At 39.2% G+C, this 24,487-nt stretch overlaps 2 protein-coding genes across 3 annotated transcripts in view; both read right to left on the reverse strand.

Annotated features, from left to right (window-relative positions):
* Positions 1-15,425, reverse strand: part of LOC139478973 (choline transporter-like protein 1) — a 38,977-nt gene extending 23,552 nt beyond the window's left edge. Inside the window, exon 1 of one of the 2 annotated variants that reach the window (XM_071261692.1) lies at positions 15,340-15,425. The gene's annotated coding sequence lies outside the window, so the exon portion shown is untranslated. Of the gene's footprint in view, positions 1-7,447; positions 7,507-15,339 lie in introns of those variants that run through there. The other variant, XM_071261693.1, reaches the window with a different exon arrangement.
* A 2,850-nt stretch (positions 15,426-18,275) lies between these two features.
* LOC139478888 (beta-1,4-galactosyltransferase galt-1-like) lies at positions 18,276-24,487 on the reverse strand. Its single transcript, XM_071261563.1, has 2 exons — positions 23,362-24,487; positions 18,276-21,679 (listed from the first exon to the last, which is right to left on the reverse strand). The coding sequence occupies exons 1-2, from the start codon at positions 24,309-24,311 to the stop codon at positions 20,797-20,799; spliced, it is 1,833 nt and encodes a 610-aa protein (XP_071117664.1). The 5' UTR covers positions 24,312-24,487; the 3' UTR covers positions 18,276-20,796.

Genomic DNA, 24,487 nt, shown 5'->3' on the forward strand with positions numbered 1-24,487 from the left:
AATCCACTGTTCTCCTTTGAACATTGGTACTTCATGACTGAGATAATACCGATGTGACGTTACACTATAAACCCACTCCTTGGTTTAATTTATTAGCTACTTGAAGTGGACTCTCTATTTTATGGCAGCCCGATACATGGCGTCCCTAATACTACTTCAGACGTTGTTTTAAATGTTGCACGTGCACTGACGCGAGTTCACGGAAATCTCATTCAACACTTTTTTTAGAACCGGGTCGAAATCGTTTCAATCTTCGAAAACTAATGCACTTTGACAGTACACGTGTTATATCCTTGAAAGAACGTCAGTAATACTCACTGGTTACCTGGAAAATCTTGCCACAAGATTTGTCTTTCACAAACTGTTAAATACCTTGATTAACATGCTAGACAAGAATAATTCGGTACGAACGGTTAAGTATAGTAAATGTATAGTACGACGACTATCCAACATTTGGGAAAAGAAAAAGTTTTGAACTACGTTTTCTCATGGCCTTAAAAAGATAGCATATTGTTTTGCCTGTACCCATTATGATTGAGTGTGTTAATACGTTAACGTTCGGCTTAACGCCTTCGTTTAACATGATTATATACATTGTCCCAACTTAGGGAATTGAACCAGAGATAAAATATCCAGAGTAAGCTGAAGATGTCATATTAGTGATTGGGCCTTATATACTGAAAAAAAAGTAGGGGATCATGAATAGATTTGGGGATATTTTTAGGAAGTTGTGTGTTCAGTCTTCACTACAAAAAAAGATTTCCCAAAATATTCATGATTTTTTGTTCAGTTTATATATATGTATATATCTATGACTAATATAAAACGGGGCGATGTGGTAGCCTGGTGGTTAAAGGGTTCGCTCGTCGCACCGAAGTCCCGGGTTCGATTGCCCACATGGGTACAATGTGTGAAGCCCATTTCTGGTGTCCTCCGCCCATATATTGCTCGAATATTGCAAAAAAAATAGGACATACTCACTAACTCAATAATATACATAAAACGTCAATGACAACATTTCCGTTCAGATGTTCTCACGCAAATACTATCTATATGTGACGGCTACTCTGCCTTAAGCATCTCCATAACTGTGTGACAAAGGTTCAGGCCGTCGTTCTGGGACAATCTTGTATTCATGACAAAGAAGATTTACGTCACGTGTGTGTGGCTAGCCACGGCAAAGCTTCTTCGATTGGTTGTATGTGACCAATGGCTGCAACTCGTATTATCCGGTTATTCTTTCTCACGTTTCACGTTTCACGTTTAACACACACATGGGTATCCAGTTTCGTAACCTGCAAACACGACAGTTTAGGTAATGCCGCGATGATTGGGCAAAACTATTCACCTGTTCATCTGCGTGAGTTATCATGCTATATTAATGCACAACAGGCCGGTGGCCAGTTACTGAAATACATTGTCTGTCTGACTGTGTGTCTCTGTGTTTCTGTGCGTCTGTCTCTCTGATAGAACATTAAAAACAACCCTTATTTATTTTAATATTTCCCGAAGTTCCATCTTTGTTTTGAAACTATTCACATATCACATTGTTCTTGAGCTTGTTGTAATACACTTCTAAAAATGTCACCATACCTGTTGAAATGTTGGTACCAGAGCACTACGGTCAAGTCGCGGTTGGTTACAAGTGATTATGTCGGATTAACGAATTTGTATGAAAAACGAACTTAAGTAGTATCAACGTTTATGAACGAAAATTGGACAACTACACGATTGATAACAATACAAACACGTTGTTCTGAAAATATGAAGAAGGAAATATGGAAATATTCTCAAGAGGATTACAAGTACCGAGTCATATGATGTACATAAACAGTAGAATCAGCTGAAAGGGTATTCAAATTACTAGTAAACTATTACATTGTCATCGGATAATCGATTTTAGTTGTGGTATTTCAATATAAGTATATCACTTTGTGAAAAACAAAAGAAACCTTTTACAGAATACGCTTACATGAGCGAATGAGTGAGTGAGTGAGTATTGTTTTACGCCACTTTTAGCAATATTCCAGCAATATCACTGCGGGGGACACCAGAAATAGTCTTCACACAGTGTACCCATGATGGGAATCGAACCCGGGTTCTCGGCGTGACGAATGGACGCGTTAATAACTCGGCTAAATTTATATAGTAAGCGAATATATAGTAAGCGGTGCTTAACTGTTTCCAAGCGTTTGTATTCAGTGAATCCACGTGTCGCCTTCTGAACGGATACGGTCTTTACATGTCGTACCTTACTTAATACCCATGATTCGTTTATATAGGACGATTTTACTGAAAATGTATATTCGGATTGACGCGTTTTCAGTGTTTAGGTCAATGTCATTTAAGCAGTAAACATTTATTCTTAATAAAGTCACATATTACATTATTAATTAATCATTTCTAGTAGTGAAGATGTCGAAGGTGTCGACTTTTAATTGGAATGGTTCAGCATCTATCAAACTGTTATATCATGGGAATGACGCATCTTTGAAATAGGAAGACCCAAACAATTCTTTTTATATGTAATATAAAAATGAAATAGCTACATGTCTATAAATAAATAAGCTGACACGCCGTGATATAACTGTAATACTGTTAAAAGCGGCGTTAAACCTAACTCACTCAAGTCACCCACAATACATTTTACGCATCTTCAAGATTATAATTCTGTGGCCTGGGAATTTTGTTTTAGACAAAATATTTTATCTGAAATGATGAGACAAACATTGTTTTTGGATTCCTAGCACATTATCTTTTCAGAATATCCACTATGTCTAGTAGGCGATTGTTTACAGTGAGTGAATGAGTGGGTGAGTTGGGTTTAACGCCGCTTTTAATAGTATTCCAGTTATATCGCGGCTTGTCAGCTTAATGTGGGAGGAAAGCCCGAAGTGATGCAGGTCTTAAAGTTTACCACTTCGGTGAAACCCACGAGCACGGGTATGGTGGTGATAAACCTAGAAACATAATTGGGGCGAACCGGGATTCGAACCCTCAATCATAGGTTTCTGGCGTGCCCAAGGGACGCAACTCTGCACAGCGAATCGCGGCGCCTTAGAGGACTGGACCCCACGTGTCCCCGATTGTTTACAGACCTATGGACAAAATCATAAAAAAATTGTTTCTAGCATTCTCGGGAACAAATCCCACGAAACACCTCTCAACTGTAACGTATTGTGTTTGTTGTTTCCGGACATTTGCAACATCGGTCCACAGCCTGGAGATATACTGACAATGAGAGTAACACTGCTGATACGTGGTTTGTTCACCAGTGTAGGTGTAATCGCATACAACAATAGGGCAAGATGACCGGTTTTTATTGTTTTCCTTTCACGGCATTTTTTGCTGAAGGTATTCTGTAGACAGTGAGGTTCACGCCAGTTTACATTTTATTACAAGGAAGCGCATGAATAGAATATTCGTTCACTATGGAAAAATCAATGGAAATACTTAAATCTGAACCTAGTGAATTACTGAATTATGATAAATTCAATCATATGAAACTGTTATGGAACTAATTGAAGTGAATTGAATTACAGTCAAGTCCCGTTAATCCGACATGGTTGGTTGCATATGATTATGTCGGATTAACGAGTATGTCGGATAAACGAAATTAAGTAGTACCATCGTTCGTCGGTCATAGTTCACGAAAGGTATATTGATTTTATTAAATTATTGATTAAGATTTTCCGATAAACAAATTGCAATATATTCGTAGTATATTCGTAGTAATAACAGGTGTAATCTATTATTATAAAACCCGCTAGTGCTGTGACCTCTGGCCGATTCGCTACCTTAATTATTGCCTTGTCTGTCATTGACAAATCTATATTCCTAATCAATTCTGGTCACGCGTGGTCAATTACCATTATGTTAGCTTTATGGCATCATAAATTTCGCTGATATAGCGATTGGTTTCGATATGTGTTTGAACACAACCTGATTCGGGGCTCGGCGTTCTTGGGACGTGCTGACATGTAGTGCTATCTCGTTCAAACAAGGTTATTTTATTGCTTCGTTGTGACAAAGAAACATACACAATAGAAGTAGTGCGGTGTGAGTGTGTTGTTGTTGGTAAGGTAAGGTAATCTGTTTGAACGAATAGATGACAGGATGTCCTCATCTACTTTATGTCATCATGAAAAAGATGCACATGTCAATCTTTCGTTATTTGTCGTTTCCATTTTTCTTGTAACTGATTTGAATTTTAAATATGAATAAGTATCAATTTACACTGCTATTCCAGCAATATCACGGCGGGGGACACCAGAATATTTATGGCGTATAGTACTAAACAAACAAACAAACAAACAAACAAACTGGTATACTGTGGATTTTGACGTTGCAAAAATGTTACTTGGTCATTAAAGTGATGTTTATGTTATACACCCCGTGTGTGTCGATCTATATTGATTCTCATTTAATACACTCCGCGTGTGTCAATCTATATTGATTCTCAAGTAATTCACTCCGTGTGTGTCGATCTATATTGATTCTCATTTAATACACTCCGTGTGTGTCGATCTATATTGATTCTCATGTAATACACTCCGTGTGTGTCGATCTATATTGAATCTTATGTAAAACACTCCGTGTGTGTCGATCTATATTGATTCTTATGTAATACACTCCGTGTGTGTCGATCTATATTGATTCTCAAGTAAGTCACTCCGTGTGTGTCGATCTATATTGAATCTTATGTAAAACACTCTGTCCGTGTCGATCTATATTAATTCTTATGTAATACACTCCGTGTGTGTCGATCTATATTGATTCTTATATAATACATTCCGTGTGTGTTGATCAATATTTATTCTCATATAAAACACTCCGTGCGTGTCTATCTATATTGATTCTTATGAAATACACTCCGTGTGTGTCGATCTATATTGATTTCATGTAATACACTCTGTGTGTCGATCTATATTGATTCTCATGTAATACATTCCGTGTGTCGATCTATATTAATTCTCATTTAATACACTCCATGTGTGTCGATCTATATTGATTCTCATGTAATACTCTCCGTGTGTGTCGATCTATATTGATTCTTATGTAATAGATTCCGTGTGTGTTGATCAATATTTATTCTCATATAAAACACTCCGTGTGTGTCGATCTATATTGATTCTTATGAAATACACTCCGTGTGTGTCGATCTATATTGATTTCATGTAATACACTCCGTGTGTCGATCTATATTGATTCTTATGTAATACATTCCGTGTGTCGATCTATATTAATTCTCATTTAATACACTCCATGGGTGTCGATCTATATTGATTCTTATGTAATACACTCCGCATGTGTCGATCTATATTGATTCTCATGTAATACACTCCGTGTGTGTCGATCTATATTTATTCTTATGTAATTCACTCCGTGTGTGTCGATATATATTGATTCTCATTTTAAACACTCCGTATGTGTCGATCTATATTGATTCTCATTTAATACACTCCTCGTGTGTGTCGATCTATATTGATTCTCATTTAATACACTCCGTGTGTGTCTATCTATATTGATTCTCATGTAATACACTCCGTGTGTGTCGAATTATATTGATTCTTATGTTATACACTCCGTGCGTGTCGATCTATATCGATTCTCATTTAATGCACTCAGTGTGTGTCGATCTATATTGATTCTTATGTAATACACTCCGTGTGTGTCTATCTATATTGATTCTTATGTAATACCCTCCGTGTCTGTCGATTTATATTGATTCTTATGTTATACACTCCGTGCGTGTCGACCTATATTGATTCTCATTTAATACACTCCGTGTGTGTCGATCTATATTGATTCTCATTTAATACACTCCGTGTGTGTCTATCTATATTGATTCTTATGTAATACCCTCCGTGTGTGTCGATTTATATTGATTCTTACGTTATACACTCCGTGCGTGTCGACCTATATTGATTCTCATTTAATACACTCCGTGTGTGTCGATCTATATTGATTCTCATGTAATACACTCCGTGTGTGTCTATCTATATTGATTCTCATGTAATACACTCCGTGTGTGTCGATTTATATTGATTCTCATGTTATACACTCCGTGCGTGTCGACCTATATTGATTCTCATTTGATGCACTCAGTGTGTGTCGATCTGTATTGATTCTTATGTAATACACTCCGTGTGTGTCGATCTATATCGATTTCATGTAATACACTCTGTGTGTCGATCTATATTGATTCTTATGTAATACATTCCGTGTGTCGATCTATATTAAATCTCATTTAATACACTCCATGTGTGTCGATCTATATTAATTCTTATGTAATTCACTCCGTGATGTGTCGATATATATTGATTCTCATGTAATTCACTCCGTGTGTGTCGATCTATATTGATTCTCGTGTAATACACTCCGTGTGTGTCAATCTATATTGATTCTTATGTAATACACTTGGCACGTGTCGATCTATATTGATTCATATGTAATACACTCCGTGCGTGTCGATTTATATTGATTCTTATGTAATACACTCCGTTTATGGCGAAATATTGAACTATAGTATTGTAGAAGAAGAATAAGTTTGGGTGTTATTTCACAGGTTCGCTATATACGTGTCTTTGTTACATCCAACCGCTATGTTCTCAAAAACTCTACTGAACAACAAATGTTACAATATCATTAAATCAGATCTTTTACTCCGGTCAAGGTTCGCGTAGGGTTCCCGTGACGTGGTCGATTTGTCAGATCAGGTATTGAATCAGCTTTGATTTTAATGAGCTAACAAATGTTCACCTGGCTGGAGGAGATATATAGTCACCGCCAAAAGAAACGCGAACCACAGGAACATATAGAAAAGTATGTACGTTAAGATGAGATGGTTCCAATATGTACCATTTAATGACAAAACTTACAATCAGTCAAGTGTTACCACAGAGAGTCTTTATTCTTATCACGATATACTGCACGTGATTTCAAATGTTCACACCCTAATCCTGCGCAAGATAAATGGTGCATCTCGAGTCATGGATCTATGACGTCACATGTGATGCGTTCACGAGCTTCGATTCACACAACATGCCAGTATGTTCGTTTGTGCGTCGAACCTCTAATATCTCTTGAAATCTTCATGTATTAACCAACATGTATGGTACTGGCGTGTCTTTCATATCTGAATAGCATGACCGGACAGGCCAGATGCTTTGCTGGTATTACAGGATGTATTTTTGAACGTACATGTGTCTAACAGTGAACAAGAGGCATTTACAAGATTGCATGATTAGACATGTAGCTGAAGAATGAGAATAGAAATTGCTCAATACAAGAATTGATACTGCTTGCGACCAAAAGGTTTACTAAAAAATGACAACTGTCAGGCGGGATATGTCTGTTCATCAACTATCAGACAGAAATTGTGACTGCAAAATATCTACATATGTGATACAAAATTATAAGCATCAGAAACAACACGTCAACTTACCGACAGTCACTTCTTGACGCCCTGTGGTATATCACACTACACACGTTCAAACAGGACGGACCACCACTAGGGCAGCTCTGCATGGCTTATAGTTTTAAGCTGGGTATGTACCCGGCAGACAATGTAGAATATGTAGAGTCATGTCACAATGACTCACAATGCTCAATGAGTGATACCAGCGGAGGGCAATGATAATAACGGGCGACGTGTCAGTGGCTACGATCCAAGGCATTGATAGAATAAGTCTGAAGTGTAATTAACACCTCTAGCTATACGAAACAGTAGGGGGTGTAATTAACTACACTCGTTATGGTTAGTGTGTATGGCGTCCTTGTTGATAGTTTGAGATGTAGCATTTGATATTGATGTTTCAGAGCAACAGTCTCATGATATATGGGTTTATTTGTGCGATTCTTTGAACACAGTTGCATGGCTGATTTTATCCTTCCAGTAAAGTTGCTTGTTGATAATATTTTATCATTCCAAAGTCAAGTTGCTTATAGACAATACCTTATCATTCCACAGTAAAGTTGCTTGTTGATAATATTTTATCATTTCAAAGTTCAGTTGCTTATAGATAATATCTTATTATTCGAAAGTCAAGTGGCTTGTTGATAATATTTTATCATTCGAAAGTCAAGTTGCTTGTAGATAATATTTTAACATTCCAACGTAAAGTTGTTAATAGACAATACCTTATCATTCGAAAGTAAAGTTTCCTGTTGATAGATAATTTTTTATCATTCCAAAGTGAAGTTGCTTGTAAATTATATTTCACCCTTCCAGAGTAAAGTTTCCTGTAGATAATATTTCATCCTCCCAGAGTGGAGTTGCTTATAGATGAATTAATTTTCTTCCCGAGTAAAGTTGATTTTATTTTATTTAGTTGTATATTTGAATTACACTTACCATAAAGGGCATCAGCAGGGCGAAGGGGACTTTAGCTATGGCTTTTCCAGCTTCTCGAAACAGTTGGACAACCTTACAAAACATTGAATAGTAAACATGTATGGTCAAAGTAACTGCATACACCTACTTGGACTCAGTTTACTTGAGTGAGTTAGTGAGAGAGTTGGGTTTAACGCCGCTTCGAACAATAGTCCAGTTATATCACGTGTCAAAGCCAAATGTGATGCAGATCTTAGACGTTTACAACATTGCAGAAAACCGAGAGCATGGGCATGATACTGCCGAACCTGGAAACATACTGTAATTGGGGCGAACCGGGATTCGAACCCACAATTATCGGTTCCGGGAGTGTCCAAGGGACGCAACTCCGCACAGCGGAACGCGGCGCCTTAGACGACAGGGATTATATAGATAATATAAACAACTTTACTTTGGAAGGTTTAAATCAGTTGTGATAACATCTTCACTATCATTAGTAATTGTTTTATGTCCCGTCATATCTACATAAGCGACCGAGATGTATACTTGGAACAGATAACTGAGACGTGCGTGTCCACTCAGCTACTCTAAAATGATCGTAAATATACTTTAATCCCTTCTGTCGTAAGAGATTAGTACTGGTATCATTTGTGACTACTTATCTTAAACGGACCGCCTCCGTGGTCTAATGGTAGAGCGTCCGCCCTGAGAGCCAAAGGATCCGGGGTTCGATCCCAAGCCGCGTCATACCAAAAGACGTTAAAAGATGGTACTTGTTGTTACCCTATCTGGCGCTCGGCATTAAGGGGCTAAAACAAGGACTGGTCGGCTCGGAGTCAGTATAGTGTGTCTGAGTGGGGTATTGATGTTAAACTGCGGCATGGTATCTCAGTGTGCTAGCACTATAAATCGGCATCAGTCCGGACTAGTACAAGTAGACACACACACACACACACATACACGTGCATGCACGTCGCTATATAAGTGCAATAATCTTGGACGCGACGTTAAACCCCATTTCACCTCACCTCACTTATCTTAAACCACTATGGTATTGCCTAGAAATAAGCTTCAAATGAATTATATTTAAGCTACATAACTGTCATCCTCGATAACCACGTGTATTAAGTATTCATTCTGTGATGATAAATATCCTGCGGCTCAAACTCATAGCTTCCTTAAGGAGTGAATTGGGTTTAACGCCGCCCTGAACAGTATTCCAGTTATATGACGGAGTGTTAGCTTAATGTGGGAGAATAGCCAGAAGTGATGCATGCGTCCTAGAGCTCACATTGTGAAGTTTAAGAAGACAGCAGCCATGTTTGTTGTTGACGGGGAAGAAAGTTCGAAAAGGAATGTGTTGACAGAACGCATATCGAGACCGAGTGGCTAATGTTCCCGGTGCGGAGACCCGTGGGTGTGGTGCTGACAACCACGAAACATAATCGAGCAGTGACGGCATTCGAACCCACAATCATAGTTTTCAGACGCAACGCAACGCAAAGCAAAGCAAAGCAAAGCAAAGCAACGCAACGCAACGCAACGCAACGCAACGCAACACTGCACAGCGAATTGCTCCGCCTTAGACGACTCGGCCACTCGTACCCGCCTTAGTTTAGGAAGTGACGTCACCATTCTCAACTGTCCATTAGAAGCTTCACACACATTTCCTCTCGCTCGTGGGTGCAATTTGATTGGACCGCTATTATTAAAGTCACTTGTTTCAAATCAGGCCCAAAACACAGCTTTTGTGGTGAATGGGTCCAGGGTAGTTATAGAATGCAGATGTTATACATTGCATAAAAGAGGATGCATAACTTTGCATCGCTTATTCCTAATATTCCAGGATACACAGGCATGATTATGTATAATATGTATGTAAATTCAAGACGTCAACGCCAGAGAATAATCTCGATTACATGTCGAAACAGATTCCATTGGGCGTAAATTATATGAATGGATCACTGAAAATCAGTGATGACACCAGGTGTTCGCGAAAAGGTATGACACAATCAAATGTCCATATCGGGGCGGTCGGGTAGCCTAGTGGTTAAAGCGTTCGCTCGTCACGCCGAAGACCCGGGTTCGATTCCCGCCATGGGTACAATGTGTGAAGCCCATTTCTGGTGTCCCCCGCCGTGATATTGTTGGAATATTGCTAAAAGCGGCGTAAAACCATACTCACTCACTCAAATGTCCATATCAAAAATATATATTTTAGTAGTAGAAATCACATGTTCATGTGGAGTGAGGGAGTTGGGTTTAACGCCGCTTTTAACAGTATTCCAGTTATATCGTGGCTTGTCAGCTTAATGTGGGAGGAAAGCCCGAAGTGATGCAGGCCTCAGACGTTTATCACTTCGGTGAACCCACGAGCACGGGTATGGTGCTGACAAACCTAGAAACATAATCGGGTCGAACCGGGATTCGAACCCACAATCATAGGTTTCTGGCGTGCCCAAGGGACGCAACTCTGCACAGCGAATCGCTGTTCAAGTGGAAAACATGTGGCTAATGTGGCTTTGGTTATTGTTTTTATATTGACATTAAGTCGTCATGGGTTAAGGATCCTGCCAGGGGATCTATATATCTTTGTGTAGTCTCCTGATCCTACTGAGTGTGTAGAGGGGATGAGGCCTTCCATTTACCCAACACCAAATGTTCTGATACAGAAAATCACTGAAGTGTGATAATCCCCAGGGGTCATCTCGTCCACCTGGACATCGAGTAACGTGAGTGCATTGATCTGTGTAACACGTATCTTAATGGAAGCCTAGTGTCTACCGTCAAGGTCGGTATTCTGTATGTGATTACAGATCCAATTACACAACAGCTATTTATTAAATAGGGACTGTACACCATTGTCTGGAAGCCGTTCCAGTCTAGGTTAAGATGTCTCGTCATTGTGTTTAGACCCCTGCGTGATCTCGAGTTGAAGTGATCATCAACAGCCTATGCGTGTCGTAAGAGGTTACCGAAGTGATAGGTTCGGTGATTTAGTTGACTGCGTGTCATTGTACCCCGACGACGTGAATTGTTGCTCATAATATCAATCGCTTCATTGTCTGGTCTAGAAGTGATTATTTAGAGGCCGAGTGTGGCGTTAAACAACAAACAAAACTTTTGTTTGTGCAGAGGCTCCTATTGGCCATTTTAAAAACCATAATAAAGAGTTCTCTCCCTTAACTACTGTGTTCGCTCGCATTAGTGTTCGTGTCCCATCACAGTTCGACTAGTGACCTGTGTTTAAAAGATATTTTCTTCCGTCTAATCGTGGTTATCAATAACGGCTAGACTGAAATTGATCACATAATGAGATATGCAGATAACCAAAGTAGTGTTTCCACGACTTATAACGACTCAGTTTATAATAATTGCTGGGGGTGCCAAATTGCCCGATCCCAGTGTCCCTTTACAAGAAATACACTAAAGATTATACATTAATATCACAGCTTACTCGACCATACACCGTTTGCCATTGTTCCATATAGTGCTGACACTCCTTTTGAAGGAACAGTGTTATCCCCAAAATGTATTATAATATATTCATGTATAAGTCAATGTAAGTCGATGTTGTTGTTGCTATGTTTTGTTTGGTTCATTTTTGGATTGTTGGTTTGTGGGTTTTTTGGGGGTTTTTTTTATTGTTTGGTAAATTTTGGTTTCGAGTTGGGGTTGGGGTTGGGGTTTGGGTTGGGCATTTTTATATATTTTATGCACTTCATGTGCAGGTATTTCATTGTGTGACCAGGCCTAGGCATGTTGAAAAAGCAGACTTAAATAATGCACCGGTGTTACAATGTGTGAACCAGACCTAGGCATGTCTGACTGATTGACTGATATGGGAGATTTAACGTGGGCTTTCCGACTGCAGCGTATTTCGCACACGGATGTGGCATGTTGAAAAAGCAGACTTAAATAATGTACCGGTGTTACAATGCGTGACCAAGCCTAGGCATTGTTTATTAATATGGGACGAGAAACGGAATATATTGTTAACGCTGCCTAACCGTATGAGCAGTGAGTTGCAAGAAAAACAAACAAGAATTAGAGATAAGACCAAAAACTATATAACTTACTTAGGTACCTTTATTGATTACCATAGTCCCCCTGAAGTACTTTTTGACAGGAGATAGCAGACGCTTATTCAACCCTTGATCGCGACGTGAGGTAACAAATTATATGACGGTATATTTTCGACAGTTTGAAGGAGCATATGTAAAGACCCTACAAAGCACATGCTTAAGAGACCACAATCCCTATAGCAGCTGATATAAAACATACAAATCGATTCTCCAGTCTACCTGCAATGCATGATATACATTGTGTGACTGAATGTTTCCACGTATAGTCCAGCTTTTATAACACGACATGTGTGGCAATGCATACGTTCTGAACATGTTTTAAGCATGACCGCTTATCTCATGCATATCATGTTGCGTGCACCAGACTAGTGTCTATTACAAATGCCAGAGCATATATTTAACAATCACCCCAATTCCACGCTTATATCCTCTTCAGCTCTAGGTCAGAAACTAAGAGACTTGAGGATTCTCTAATACTCGAGGGTTTCTTTACTATTATTTGACCTATAACAGTCGAGCACAGACTCGTTATTGTGTGTTTTCACGTTGAATTCCAAGAGTAATTATGAAGAAATACAGACTGTTAGTTGTTTATCGCCGCACTCTGCAATATATCAGGGCGGGCTCAAATCCATCCAACTGGTGTCTGATATTATGAGCAACGCCTACATCAAGGCGACCTTTATACCATCAAGTTTGAACTAGACAATCTAATGAATGATATTATCAGCAACGAGCCATGCCGTTGGGGTACGATGAATAGAAACCAATACACCGAGCCTAACCACCTGAACGATTTCCATCGCCTCTTACAACCGGCATAGGTTGTTAAGGACCTATTCAGACACGAAATCCCCACGGGCTGAAACCCCTTAAAATCTCCCAAGTCAGCAAAACCTACCGTCCAGTGCGGTGTAAAGAGTGGTCCGGATTAGAATGATTATAGCAGCAGATACAGGTATGATTATAGCAGGATATATACAAATGATTATAGAAGAAGATATGGAAATGATTTTAGCAGGAGATACAAGTATGATTATAGCAGGATATATACAAATGATTATAGAAGAAGATATGGAAATGATTTTAGCAGGAGATACAAGTATGATTATATCAGGATATATAGAAATGATTTTAGCATTATATATTAGCATTGGGATATATAGAAATGATTAAAGCTTGAGAAAAAGAAATGATTATAGCAGGTGACATAAAAATGATTATAGCGGGATATATAGACATGAATATAGCAGGAGACATAGAAATTATTATAGCGGGAGATATAGAAATGATTATAGCAGGAGAAAATGAAATGATTATAGGAGATATAGAAGTGACTATAGCGGGAGATATGGAAATGATAAAAGCAGGAGATACAGGAATAATTATAGGAGGAGATATGAAAATGATTTTAGCAGGAGATGTAGAAATGATCAAAGCAGAAGATGTAGAAATGATTATTGAAGTTGATGCAGAAATGATTATTGAAGGAGATATTGAATGATGAAATCAGGAGAAAAATAATGATTATAGCAGGAGATATAGAAATGATTAAATCAGGAGATACAGTAATGATTATAGCAGGAGATACGGGAATGATTATAGCAGGAGATACGGGAATGATTATAGCAGGAGATATAGAAATGATTATAGCAGGAGATATAGAATGATTATAGGAGGAGATATAGAAATTATTAAATCAGGAGATACAGGAATTATTAAAGCAGGAGATACAGGAATTATTACAGCAGGAGATACAGGAATTATTAAAGCAGGAGATACAGGAATGGTTATAGCAGGAGATACAGGAATGATAATAGCGGGAGATACAGGAATGATTATAGCAGGAGGTATAGAAATGGTTATAGCAGGAGATATAGAAATGATTATAGCAGGCGATACAGAAACATGAAATAAACATTAGGTTGAAGGAACTACGTGTATCATTATTCATCAAAGTATATTCGGGACCGTAAGTGATGACAAAAATCAGTTGTTAGTCAAGTCCGCCTTCAACGGGTTCCACTGTCTATATATAGTTAAGGGGTATGTCACTTAAAGGATGTCCAGAATGACGAGGTTTTTAGTAATAACAGAGTAAAATCGTTGTTTTAGATGTTATTTTTCAAAAGGTAAGGTTGCCATAGTTACAGCGTCTGAACTGTCCATGATCAACGACAAATGACATAGTAACTCCGCGACATTTCATGTGAGTATTCATTGCTTGAATATTAATGATAGTTCTGCAGTCCAAGCACGTTTGATATTTCTATGGTAATGTACACCTGAATTATTAAATGCAACAGATATTTGAACTCTACAGCCTATTTCCAGTCTTACCCACCCTTCTTCCCTGTATTATTAAACAACTTCATTTCATTCAATTTCAAAATTTTAATGTCGATACGAGCCACATAAAAGAAAAGGTCAAATATTTCGGAATGCATAGTTATATTTCTAATTATAAAACTATTTATCACTATTCTATATGAACAATTACAAAATCAGTTTATTCTAACGAATATTTGCCAAGTATACCATCCTAAGGTATTTTTTTTATAATTATAACTATAAATGTTTTTGTTTCTTTGTATTTTATTAATTCTCGTAAATTAAACATTCTCATAAATATTACAAACACATTCTGACAAACTGTTAAAGAAGATTTGAAATAATCTATCTATCTATCTATCTATCTATCTATCTATCTATCTATCTATCTATCTATCTATCTATCTATCTATCTATCTATCTATCACAGAATGTTTCTACCCTTACAGCAACAAGATGTTATTCTACGTTGATTTAAGGATAAACAAAACAGCAGCTGCTTTCGCCACAGCTAATATTATATCAATCGCATCGTGAAGGTTGTTCCTATTTGCAGCTTTTGTCACATACATGATACTGAAAACCTACCTGTGATATTGAGCTGTGTCTTCGTCCAGTAAGTAAATCCTTATTTATCGGCTGGTAATGCACATTGAGGAGCGTGCGAGTCGTGTTGGGATCCGCTTCAGCACAACCCGGCGTGGTTCACCTGCCCGTGACGTCACAACAACATGGACGTCGATATTGAACCAAGCCAGCTCGACTGATATATATTCACCTGAACTTTGTTGTGATTATTTATTCATGAATCTTAAAGACGGTATTGATGCAAAGGTTTTTTTGTTTTTTGTATGCGTATTTGCTTTGTTTGAATATACAGATGTCTTTTTTTAGCTTTTGTTGCATGCATGTTCGCAGGGGAATGTATGGTTGTTTGATAGTACAAAGTTGTGGGAATACACCTTAATTAAAAAATTTATTCATTTGCGTTATACTCTTGCAGACTGTATTCAGGGTAGCGTTTTATATAAAAAGGAAAACTGAAATGTTTTCTTTTTTAGTTTCATCCGTCATATCATAATCATTCAGAGTGCCTTATGAATATTATTGCTAGAAGTGTTGTGAGAAGTAACGGTCGCATAAATTTTGATTTCATAATTGATATAACTGATTTGTATAATATCTGGCACATTTTTGTTTGTGTCCTTCAACATTTCATGTAATAAGTATATAACCTTTCATGTTTCAGCGACCACCATGTTCGATTCCCCGCGAATGGTTTATCAACATTGAGTGAATGCTGCGTAACGCCGCAGTCAACAATATTCCAAATATATCTATGTTGGCTGTAAAAATCGAGTCTGGATCAGGCACACCAGTGACTAAGCGTAAGTAACTATCCACGCCATCGGGCATGATGATACACGGAGCCTGACCACCCGATCCTCATTTTGGTAGGCTCTTACGACAAACGTGGGTCACTGGGGACCTATTGTGCCCCTGGGCCCCCACAGCTACATCATCGTCATGTTGGGCGAGGACGACATCCACATGTGATTCTTGCGATGATTCCCATCTAAATAAGACCCGTGAATTCGGGGTAGAATAGGTCTTTAGCAACCCATGCTTGCCGTAAAAGACGACTTCGCTTGCGGTAAGAGGCGAAAAACGGGATCGGGTGGTCAGGCTCGTTGACTTGGTTGATGCATGTCATCTTATCCCAATTTCGTGGATAGATGCTCATGATGTCAATCACTGGACTGTCTGGTCCAGACTCGATTATTTACAGACCGCCGTCATATACCTGGAATATTGCTGATTGCGGCGTAAAACAACAAACAAACAAACAAAATGTTTATAATGGATTATACCATTCCTGGGTTTTTATAACTAATGAACCCTATCCCTTACTATTACATCACTAACCATTCGGGTCAACTCGACACACCCCATTATTTACAAAATACCTCGGGTAGCGATGGCGTAGTGATATTGCACTGTAGACCGCACACCGACCGATCGATCCGCATATAGTTCTTAAACATGTAAGTTGTACAACAAAATGACCGATGTTAATTTGACAATTTTATGCTTAATAGAAATTTAGTTTACAATCTGATATCGAGCAATATTTATATAAGGATCGCGACTCTCGCCAGATTGTGTTGTGTAATAATCACGTAAACTAGTGAAACTAGTAACGTCATTTCCAATATATATTCCTCCCTGGGTTGGCCGAGATTACCTGGAGATTGAGGTGAGTCGAGTGATCAGTCGGAGGTCTAAAGATAACAGGGATGAGTAGATGAATCTTTCCATCATGGACATTACAAATACCCGCGTACTTTAAGACAACGAAACCTCAGACAATTCCTATTTACACAGTACATAATAATTCAATTATAATATATAAAACTTCACATTTATATAAATAAAACATTATTAACTTATTCTGTAAATATCATTTTTCTTGATGAATAAACAGAAAGCACCCGTCATCGCAAGGCATTTCTGTAGCTTGTGAGCGAGTGAGCGAGTTGGGTTTAACGCCGCCTTAATACAGTATCATTTTTATCTTGGCGTGTCAGTTTGATGTGTTTAAAGAGAAGCCCGTACTTTTTATAGGTAACGGGGATAAATACTAGATCTACCCTCCAAGGACAGAAAACAGCACACAAGCATGTAGGTGAAAGGTGACACGCGAATACATTATAAATGATATCTTTGTTAAACAAATATAACCCAATCTCCTTGCTCCAGCTCAACCTGCAAAATTCATCGATTTTTATCGATTTGATACTATCCACGATCTGATCATATTCTCTTTGGTCTGCTAGTTCTGCCAGAGAGGTTGTTGCGAAATATGTCCACCGAAGCGGCCACGGCACGCGAAGTTCTTGAACAGGTTAATTGTTATCAGTAGAAAAATCAATCATGGAACACGGGGCCATATAGTCGAGTGTGAGAAGATCATTATATCCAACAGTTCCCACGAAGTGTGAACACAAGCTTTGTAGATTCCACTGTTCTAATTTCATGTCTAGAGTTATAAAAGAAATAATACATTAACTTAGATTTTTAATGCAAACATTCCATATCGATGTTATGTTCATATGTGATATGGTTTATGCCAGCGCGTATCCATATGTATGCATTTATTTCAGCATAATCGAATATTGTTTCGCAGTTTGGCTTCAGTATATCCGTTTTTGAGTTTGTAACTGTAAATTATGAATGTAATTGTTAATTAAGTGATTATATAAATTATTGGACCCAACTTCATCCAATACATGCGAAGCCTCCATTCATGTTTCGACAGTAATGGAGTTTTGACTTAAAGCTCAAATTACAAAAGTCTCACAAAATAGTACGTACACGTTACTCCTTAGCGTTTTAACATTTCTTTCCCATAGATTGTATCATTAGAACGTTTGAAGCGTAATTCCTAGTGCAAACACGCACAGTCAACAAGTAGAGAAAATACACGCTCTTTCTTCTTTATTGCTCAACACAAACCTTAAGTGGCCCATTTGAACAAGGAAAGCTACCTATAGCCCCTATAATGACAATAAGATATGGAGTAGACATTACTACCTATTGGTGATCGACACTGTTATAATGCACAAGATGGCCGATTTTACTTTTACAACATTATGCTTTATAGAATGTTTTGGTAATTATATAGACTGACATCGAGGAACATCACAGCTATGGCCAGATTGTGTTGTGTAACACACCCAACACCTATAAAAAACAGCTGTATCAGTTAGCCTTGGTCAATAATACCTTCGTGTCATGCCCAATAATGACACCTTATCTGCTGGAATAGCAAAAATATCAACAATATCTCCTGAAATTCTAGAACCTTATGTATCCGCATTGTCTATGGCTCAATGCGCGGACCTGTGTTGAAAACCCAACAGCGTTAAAATGTGAATACAATTCATTAGATCAAATTGATAGCCCTTAAGACGTAAATGCAAATCTAATAGACTCTTTGTTTGATATCCTTTGCATACATACTATTGTTAATTTCATTGTCCGACGATGAATGGAGCGTAATTACTTCATGTACGAAGCACGATAACATTTTGTTGTTTGTACGTCATTTAGGAGACCTGGTTCACAAATTGATCTTAGAGTTGCGACTGTCGTTAATTCCTATAAACAAACTTACGGCTGTCGTACAACTACAATAGCTTTGAGAACGAAGTCCTGTAAGAGCGCAGTGGGTCGTCACGGTCATGCGCAGTGTGACATTCTGAATCTGACAACAGGTACAGGTCATACTTGTTCTATCTTCCGATATGGCTGCCCAATTACTTAAACCAGTTCACCAACTTCATCACGCAACCCGCTTGATTTTGAAAGCAGCTATAAATAATGAATACAGTCACTGGGCTATCGGTATCCGACGACTTCCTTGTCGAGACTAGACAAACATCTAGACTAACATCTAGACTTACATCTAGTCTCTGAAATGAGCATAATTTACAGAAAAAAAACAGTTCACTTGTTAAAGTTGTATAAAACAGAATGAAGAGGGACCAAGAGACTTCCTTCATCTTCCTGAAGCTAAAGTCATCTAGTCTTGACAAACATTATAGACTTGCACAGGCTGTATTGGATATATTTGTTTGAGGGTCTGTAAGATAGACTATTGTCGAGACGTGAGAGGTTGTGTGAGATGATCAAACGCCAGTCGACATTGTCTTAATGCGACTCGTATCCCGCCTTTTCGCTGTTGAATCATTTCTAAATGACACAAACATATGATTATTTCACAAGTAACTTTCGGATGATGGGAAAACGCTCCATCTATATTGGAGTAGCAAAGTGTTGACAGAATATTGCCATGGCGACCTGAAACTATCGTCACTTACTTGTTGACATATGAATTTTGTGATGTTCTCTGATCAACAGAATTAGATGTGAGTGAATGCTGTGTTACAGCTGAGTCATCAATATTGTATATATATTCACGACACCCTGTAAATAATCGAAAAACAACACGCATCCGGAACAAATTATCTACTTCGTCCCGGAATGTTTGTTGTTTAACGCCGCACTCAACAATTTCCAAGCTATATGTCTGCATATACTCGAGTCAGGGCAAGACAATCCAGTGATTAACACCATGAGCATCGGTCTACGCAATTGGGATACGATGACATACAGTCACGGACCCTGACCACCCGATCCCGTTAGTCGCCTCTTACGACATGCATGGGTGTTTGTAGACCAATTCTAACCCGGGTCGTCACGGGTGCCCTGGGGTGATGAAGTAAGCCAGAATCTGAAGTGATATCAAGAACAACCAGCTGGCATAATAAGGAAGGGTATTATACACGATACTGAGAAACAATGGCCGACGGCGTTGTTCATTAAGCTGGCGTTGATAGACAAGGACAATCAGTTAGATCACATGTCCCTTGTTCGCATTTCCTACGGGTATTGATTATCTGCGCTTTATCAAAATGGAACTAATGAGGCTTTATTTCCATGGAAACTGACGCTGCAGCGTCGCTATGGTAACATGATATAAACACTGTTGTAACGACAAAAGTGGTATTTTCTCTACTAAAAAGCCACTTTTACTAAATGTTTGGATCATATGAGAGTTAACATCATTACATGCTAGACTTTTATGATACAAAATCTACTTCGTGGGCACCGACAATGACTAGCACTATATCGATATCTAATATCTCAATATACAAGGATGAGGCACTTGCACACAAAGCAACACGTCACCGCACGATGTGTTTATGCTTGACGCATCCACGAATACAAGTCACGAATGAAAATGTATTTTGAACACGAAACTGTGAACCTTGATAATCCGAACAGCAACTTTCCAAATGAAGTCGTCCATATTAAGCAATGTCTGAATTAACGAACCATGGGGACGGAGTAATGTCACTTATGCGTTCCCAGCAGTAATCGTCCGGGAGATGAAGTTTCCGGATAAACGAGGTTACACGGTATTATTATTATTATTATTTTCTCTTTATGATCGGCAAGTTGTGTTGTCATTTTATTTTTTTAACCGTTCCATGATTCGGCAACTCTTTCGATTAAATCCGCCGAAAAACGTCTTGCAGAGGTATCCATAACAAGGGGTTTACTTTCGTCTTTCTGGCCTTGATACTGATATAGTAAACCCTCCTGTGCATCCACGGTGATGGACGTATAGCCGTCCTTGAACTTACTGATGTTATTAACTATCCCAAGGGAAACGACTCTGTTTGGAATAACAATAAATTTAGATCTCATCTTCACGTTCCACACTTTGGATTCTCGCCAAGGATTGGACAAGACATAGAGTTTATACTTTTTAACTAAAGGAATATCATATTCTTCGAGTCCTTCTAAATCTTTAGCATCAGCCAAAGGAAAGAAACTCTTTCGAAAGATAATGGCAGCCACTTTATGTTGGTTTTTTAATTTAGCTTCGATAAGGTCTTTCCAGGATTTATGTTTTAGAGGCATAAATACTTCATTGATGTCTTGAAATAGTATGTAATCGGATGTGGCTTTGTTCCGAAAAAGGCAGTCCTGTATGGCAGCTATTTGGGCATAGCCGTGAACATCATCAACAGGAGGGGTCCAAGGTAACACCTCTGCCAACCCCCTTTCCTGATATCGGTCCAGGTAGGTTGGGACGGGTCCAGATGCAGATTGGACGTAAAATGTAAAATGTTCTGCTCCCAGTATAATACCCAGCTCGGTGTTTTGAACAAGTTCGTAAGCATCCCCATAAGTTGGACTGAAAGGCGTCACACAGACACTGAAGGCATGGTGCTCTTTCTTCGGGTAATTCACTTTCATGTATTTTGTTGGAGTTTGGATTTTGTCTTGTAGAACGGCTAATCTCGCTGGATGACCTCCCTTGTTGACTTTGCACAGAATGACGGCGGCTGTGTAACTGAAAAGTAAATGAATCACGATAATAAATTACGTCGCACAAGTATAAATATGCACAACATAAAATGTGTGTGTTTTCCTTAATACCCACGGATGGTCAAGTCGTCTAGGGCGCCGCAATTCGCTGTGCAGAGTTGTGTCCCATGGGCACGCCTGAAACCTATGATCGTGGGTCATACCGGTGCTCGTAGATTTCACCAAAGTGGTAAAAGACCGGCATCACCTCGGGCGTTCCTCCTACGCCAAGCTGTCACGCCGTGATATAACATGAATACTGTTCAAAGCGGCGTTTAAAATCCAACTCAGCTCAAGTAATGATAAGAACATTCATACGACACAAGCAAGGAAGGAAAACTTAATCTTATAGGAGTCTAACAACAGGCTCATCGACATCGATGACGAGGAAACACGCCGCTGTGCTGTCCGACCGCCCTCAACGACCCTGTAGCAGTTTAAGTGATGGTGATGTATAGATAGATCGTTGGATGTTTTATAATATATGTCTGTCTGTGTTATGATTCGGGAGAGGGGAATCTGAGTGCATGCAGTAGTTAGATAACAGTTACGTATACTGGTATGTAGGCTGGGGCGTGTAACTCGGGTACTCGGGTCGGATGGGTCCTGAGTAAGACTCGGGTACCCACAGGACTACCCGGTTAGTCACGTGATATATTGTTTAATGACAAAAATTATCTTAAACTCTATGGTTACACTACAAGTCACTTATGTTCCCATTTCTTTCTGACAATGCACCCATTCCTTCTGATTTTTATATGTTTGCGTAAAGATAAAACTTCATGCAGTAAACCGTTTTGCACGTGTATCTTAATACATTTTGCCAGGGCTAAGGTCAAACTTTTCCAAATCGGACAGTTTGTACCTATCTCTAAATATCTACAGCGGGTACCCGGATAGGGTCGGGTAATAGGGTGGTGGGTACCCGGGTAGTAAATTTGGACTCGTCCCAGCCCTACTGGTATGTTATAACAGCCTGCATGTTGTGTGAATATACAGGCACACTGTCGAGCTACGAGAGCCGCCAAGGCCAGCCAGATATTAGATACATGCTGGCTCCATTAATACGAGTAGAAGGGAACTACTGTAAATGCTGAAATTAATGCGCCGCTGAATATATAATATTGCGAAAAATGCGGACGGTCTTTGCTCGTAATAATTAAACTTCGCATGAACGTCTCACAATTGACTGTTGACAAGAGTCCTCAGTGTTTTGATGACCGGCCGAAATACATAGTGGTTTGTTTAATTGTTGTTTAACGTCGAACTCGGTTACAGGATCCGGAATCAGGCGACGGTAAGAATCCCTTTCTCTTTGTTTTTTTAGTTGTTGAACGCAGCACCCAGCAATGTGCCAGCTTTTTGACGCGGTTTTTAACTAATACGATACTTACTATACTAATACTAATATTATGATTGGGATACGATGACATACATCAACCAAGTAAGCGAGCCTGACCACCCGATCCCCTTAATCGCCTCTTGCGACACGTACATGTTGCCGAAGAGGAATTCTAAGCCGGGTCTTTACAGGTAGTAGAACTTTGGTCAGGTTATCAATCACTGGTTTGCCTGGCACGTAATCGATTATTTACAGGTCGCCGTCATGTATTGCGCTATTCCTGTGACATGAAACAACATTCACACATCCACACAGTTCAAAAATACCTTTTTCCATGGTGATCTTTCATTTTGACTTCAATTCCTTCCTCGATAGACAAGAGTGTCTGTCCTTTGCTCTCGAATCTACAAAATAGCGGTACAGAATGGAATGTTGGTGTCAGGGCGACGACCCTGACAACAGCGTCGCTGGCGTCGTAGTGGGCGGAGAATGCATACACGTCGTTGTTGTCGTCGTCGTCGTCCAAGTTAACGTCGGCTTGGAACCAGTCGCTGTCATACTCAAATGTTCCTGACAATGCGTAATCATCACCATGTATGCCATTCCGGGGATAAACTTCTACATCTTCCCGCTTGTCTTCTTCTGCCTCTTCATTCTCCACATCTGTTTCTACATCAGCCTCAGTTTCGGGGATATTCTCCTCTATCCTTTTCTTCAGCGCAACTATTACAGGAGCGTTATCCTCAGGAAGTCCTTCTAGTGCTTCATCGTCAAACTCGATTGGTTCTACTTGTGGAACTCTAAGTTTCTGTCGGAAAGATTTTACGTCTACTCCCTTCCCAGCAGCTTGTTTATGTTTCACTTCGAGTTCGTGTCCTTTCTCTATCGCTATTCTTGGATTATGTCCCCTGTCACTTTCTGGAGGTCCCTTAACTTCGGATTTGTCGCCTGCTCTCTTCCCAGCAGCTGATTTAGGGCTCACCTTCTTGTCACGTGCTCCTAGTCGTTTATCTGGATCGTCTTCTCTCGTCTTCTTTTGAGCTCTATTAACTTCTGATTTCACGTCTAGTGCCCTGTTCTCGATAGCTTCAAACGAGAACGTGGCTGAGTTCAATTTATCAGACAGGATTGTACCCTGGATGGCGTCATAGTCTATACTGCCCCGTGCTTTAGTCTGGAAGTACAAAAGAGCTGGGCCTGTGAGATTCAGTAGCACGACCAGAAACAGAAATCCCCCGAACATCCACTGTTTTCTTTCTCGTCTACTCATCAACATATTGATACGAAACGCCGACCGTGTTTTCACATATCTAAATACGCACTCTGTGTTGCATCCTTGCTCTCACTGGTTACAGCATCCATACATTGACCTTGAATTCGATCTTAAAGCTGACATTGCACAGTGATGTTTTAATCCAGAGCAGGAAATAAGACGAGTCCCGCCTGTACCTG

This window comes from Haliotis cracherodii, unplaced genomic scaffold, assembly GCF_022045235.1.
Source record: "Haliotis cracherodii isolate W230 unplaced genomic scaffold, xgHalCrac1.p SCAF_4, whole genome shotgun sequence".
In the NCBI taxonomy this organism is placed as follows: Eukaryota; Metazoa; Mollusca; class Gastropoda; order Lepetellida; family Haliotidae; genus Haliotis; species Haliotis cracherodii.

What these genes read in the sequence shown, in the direction of transcription:
- LOC139478888 (XM_071261563.1), bottom strand. Translation starts at nt 24,311, where the DNA reads ATGTTGATGAGTAGACGAGAAAGAAAACAGTGGATGTTCGGGGGATTT. An exon ending in AAAGATCACCATGGAAAAAG is followed by an intron (nt 21,680 to 23,361) that starts GTATTTTTGAAC and finishes TTTACTTTTCAG; the next exon opens with TTACACAGCCGCCGTCATTC.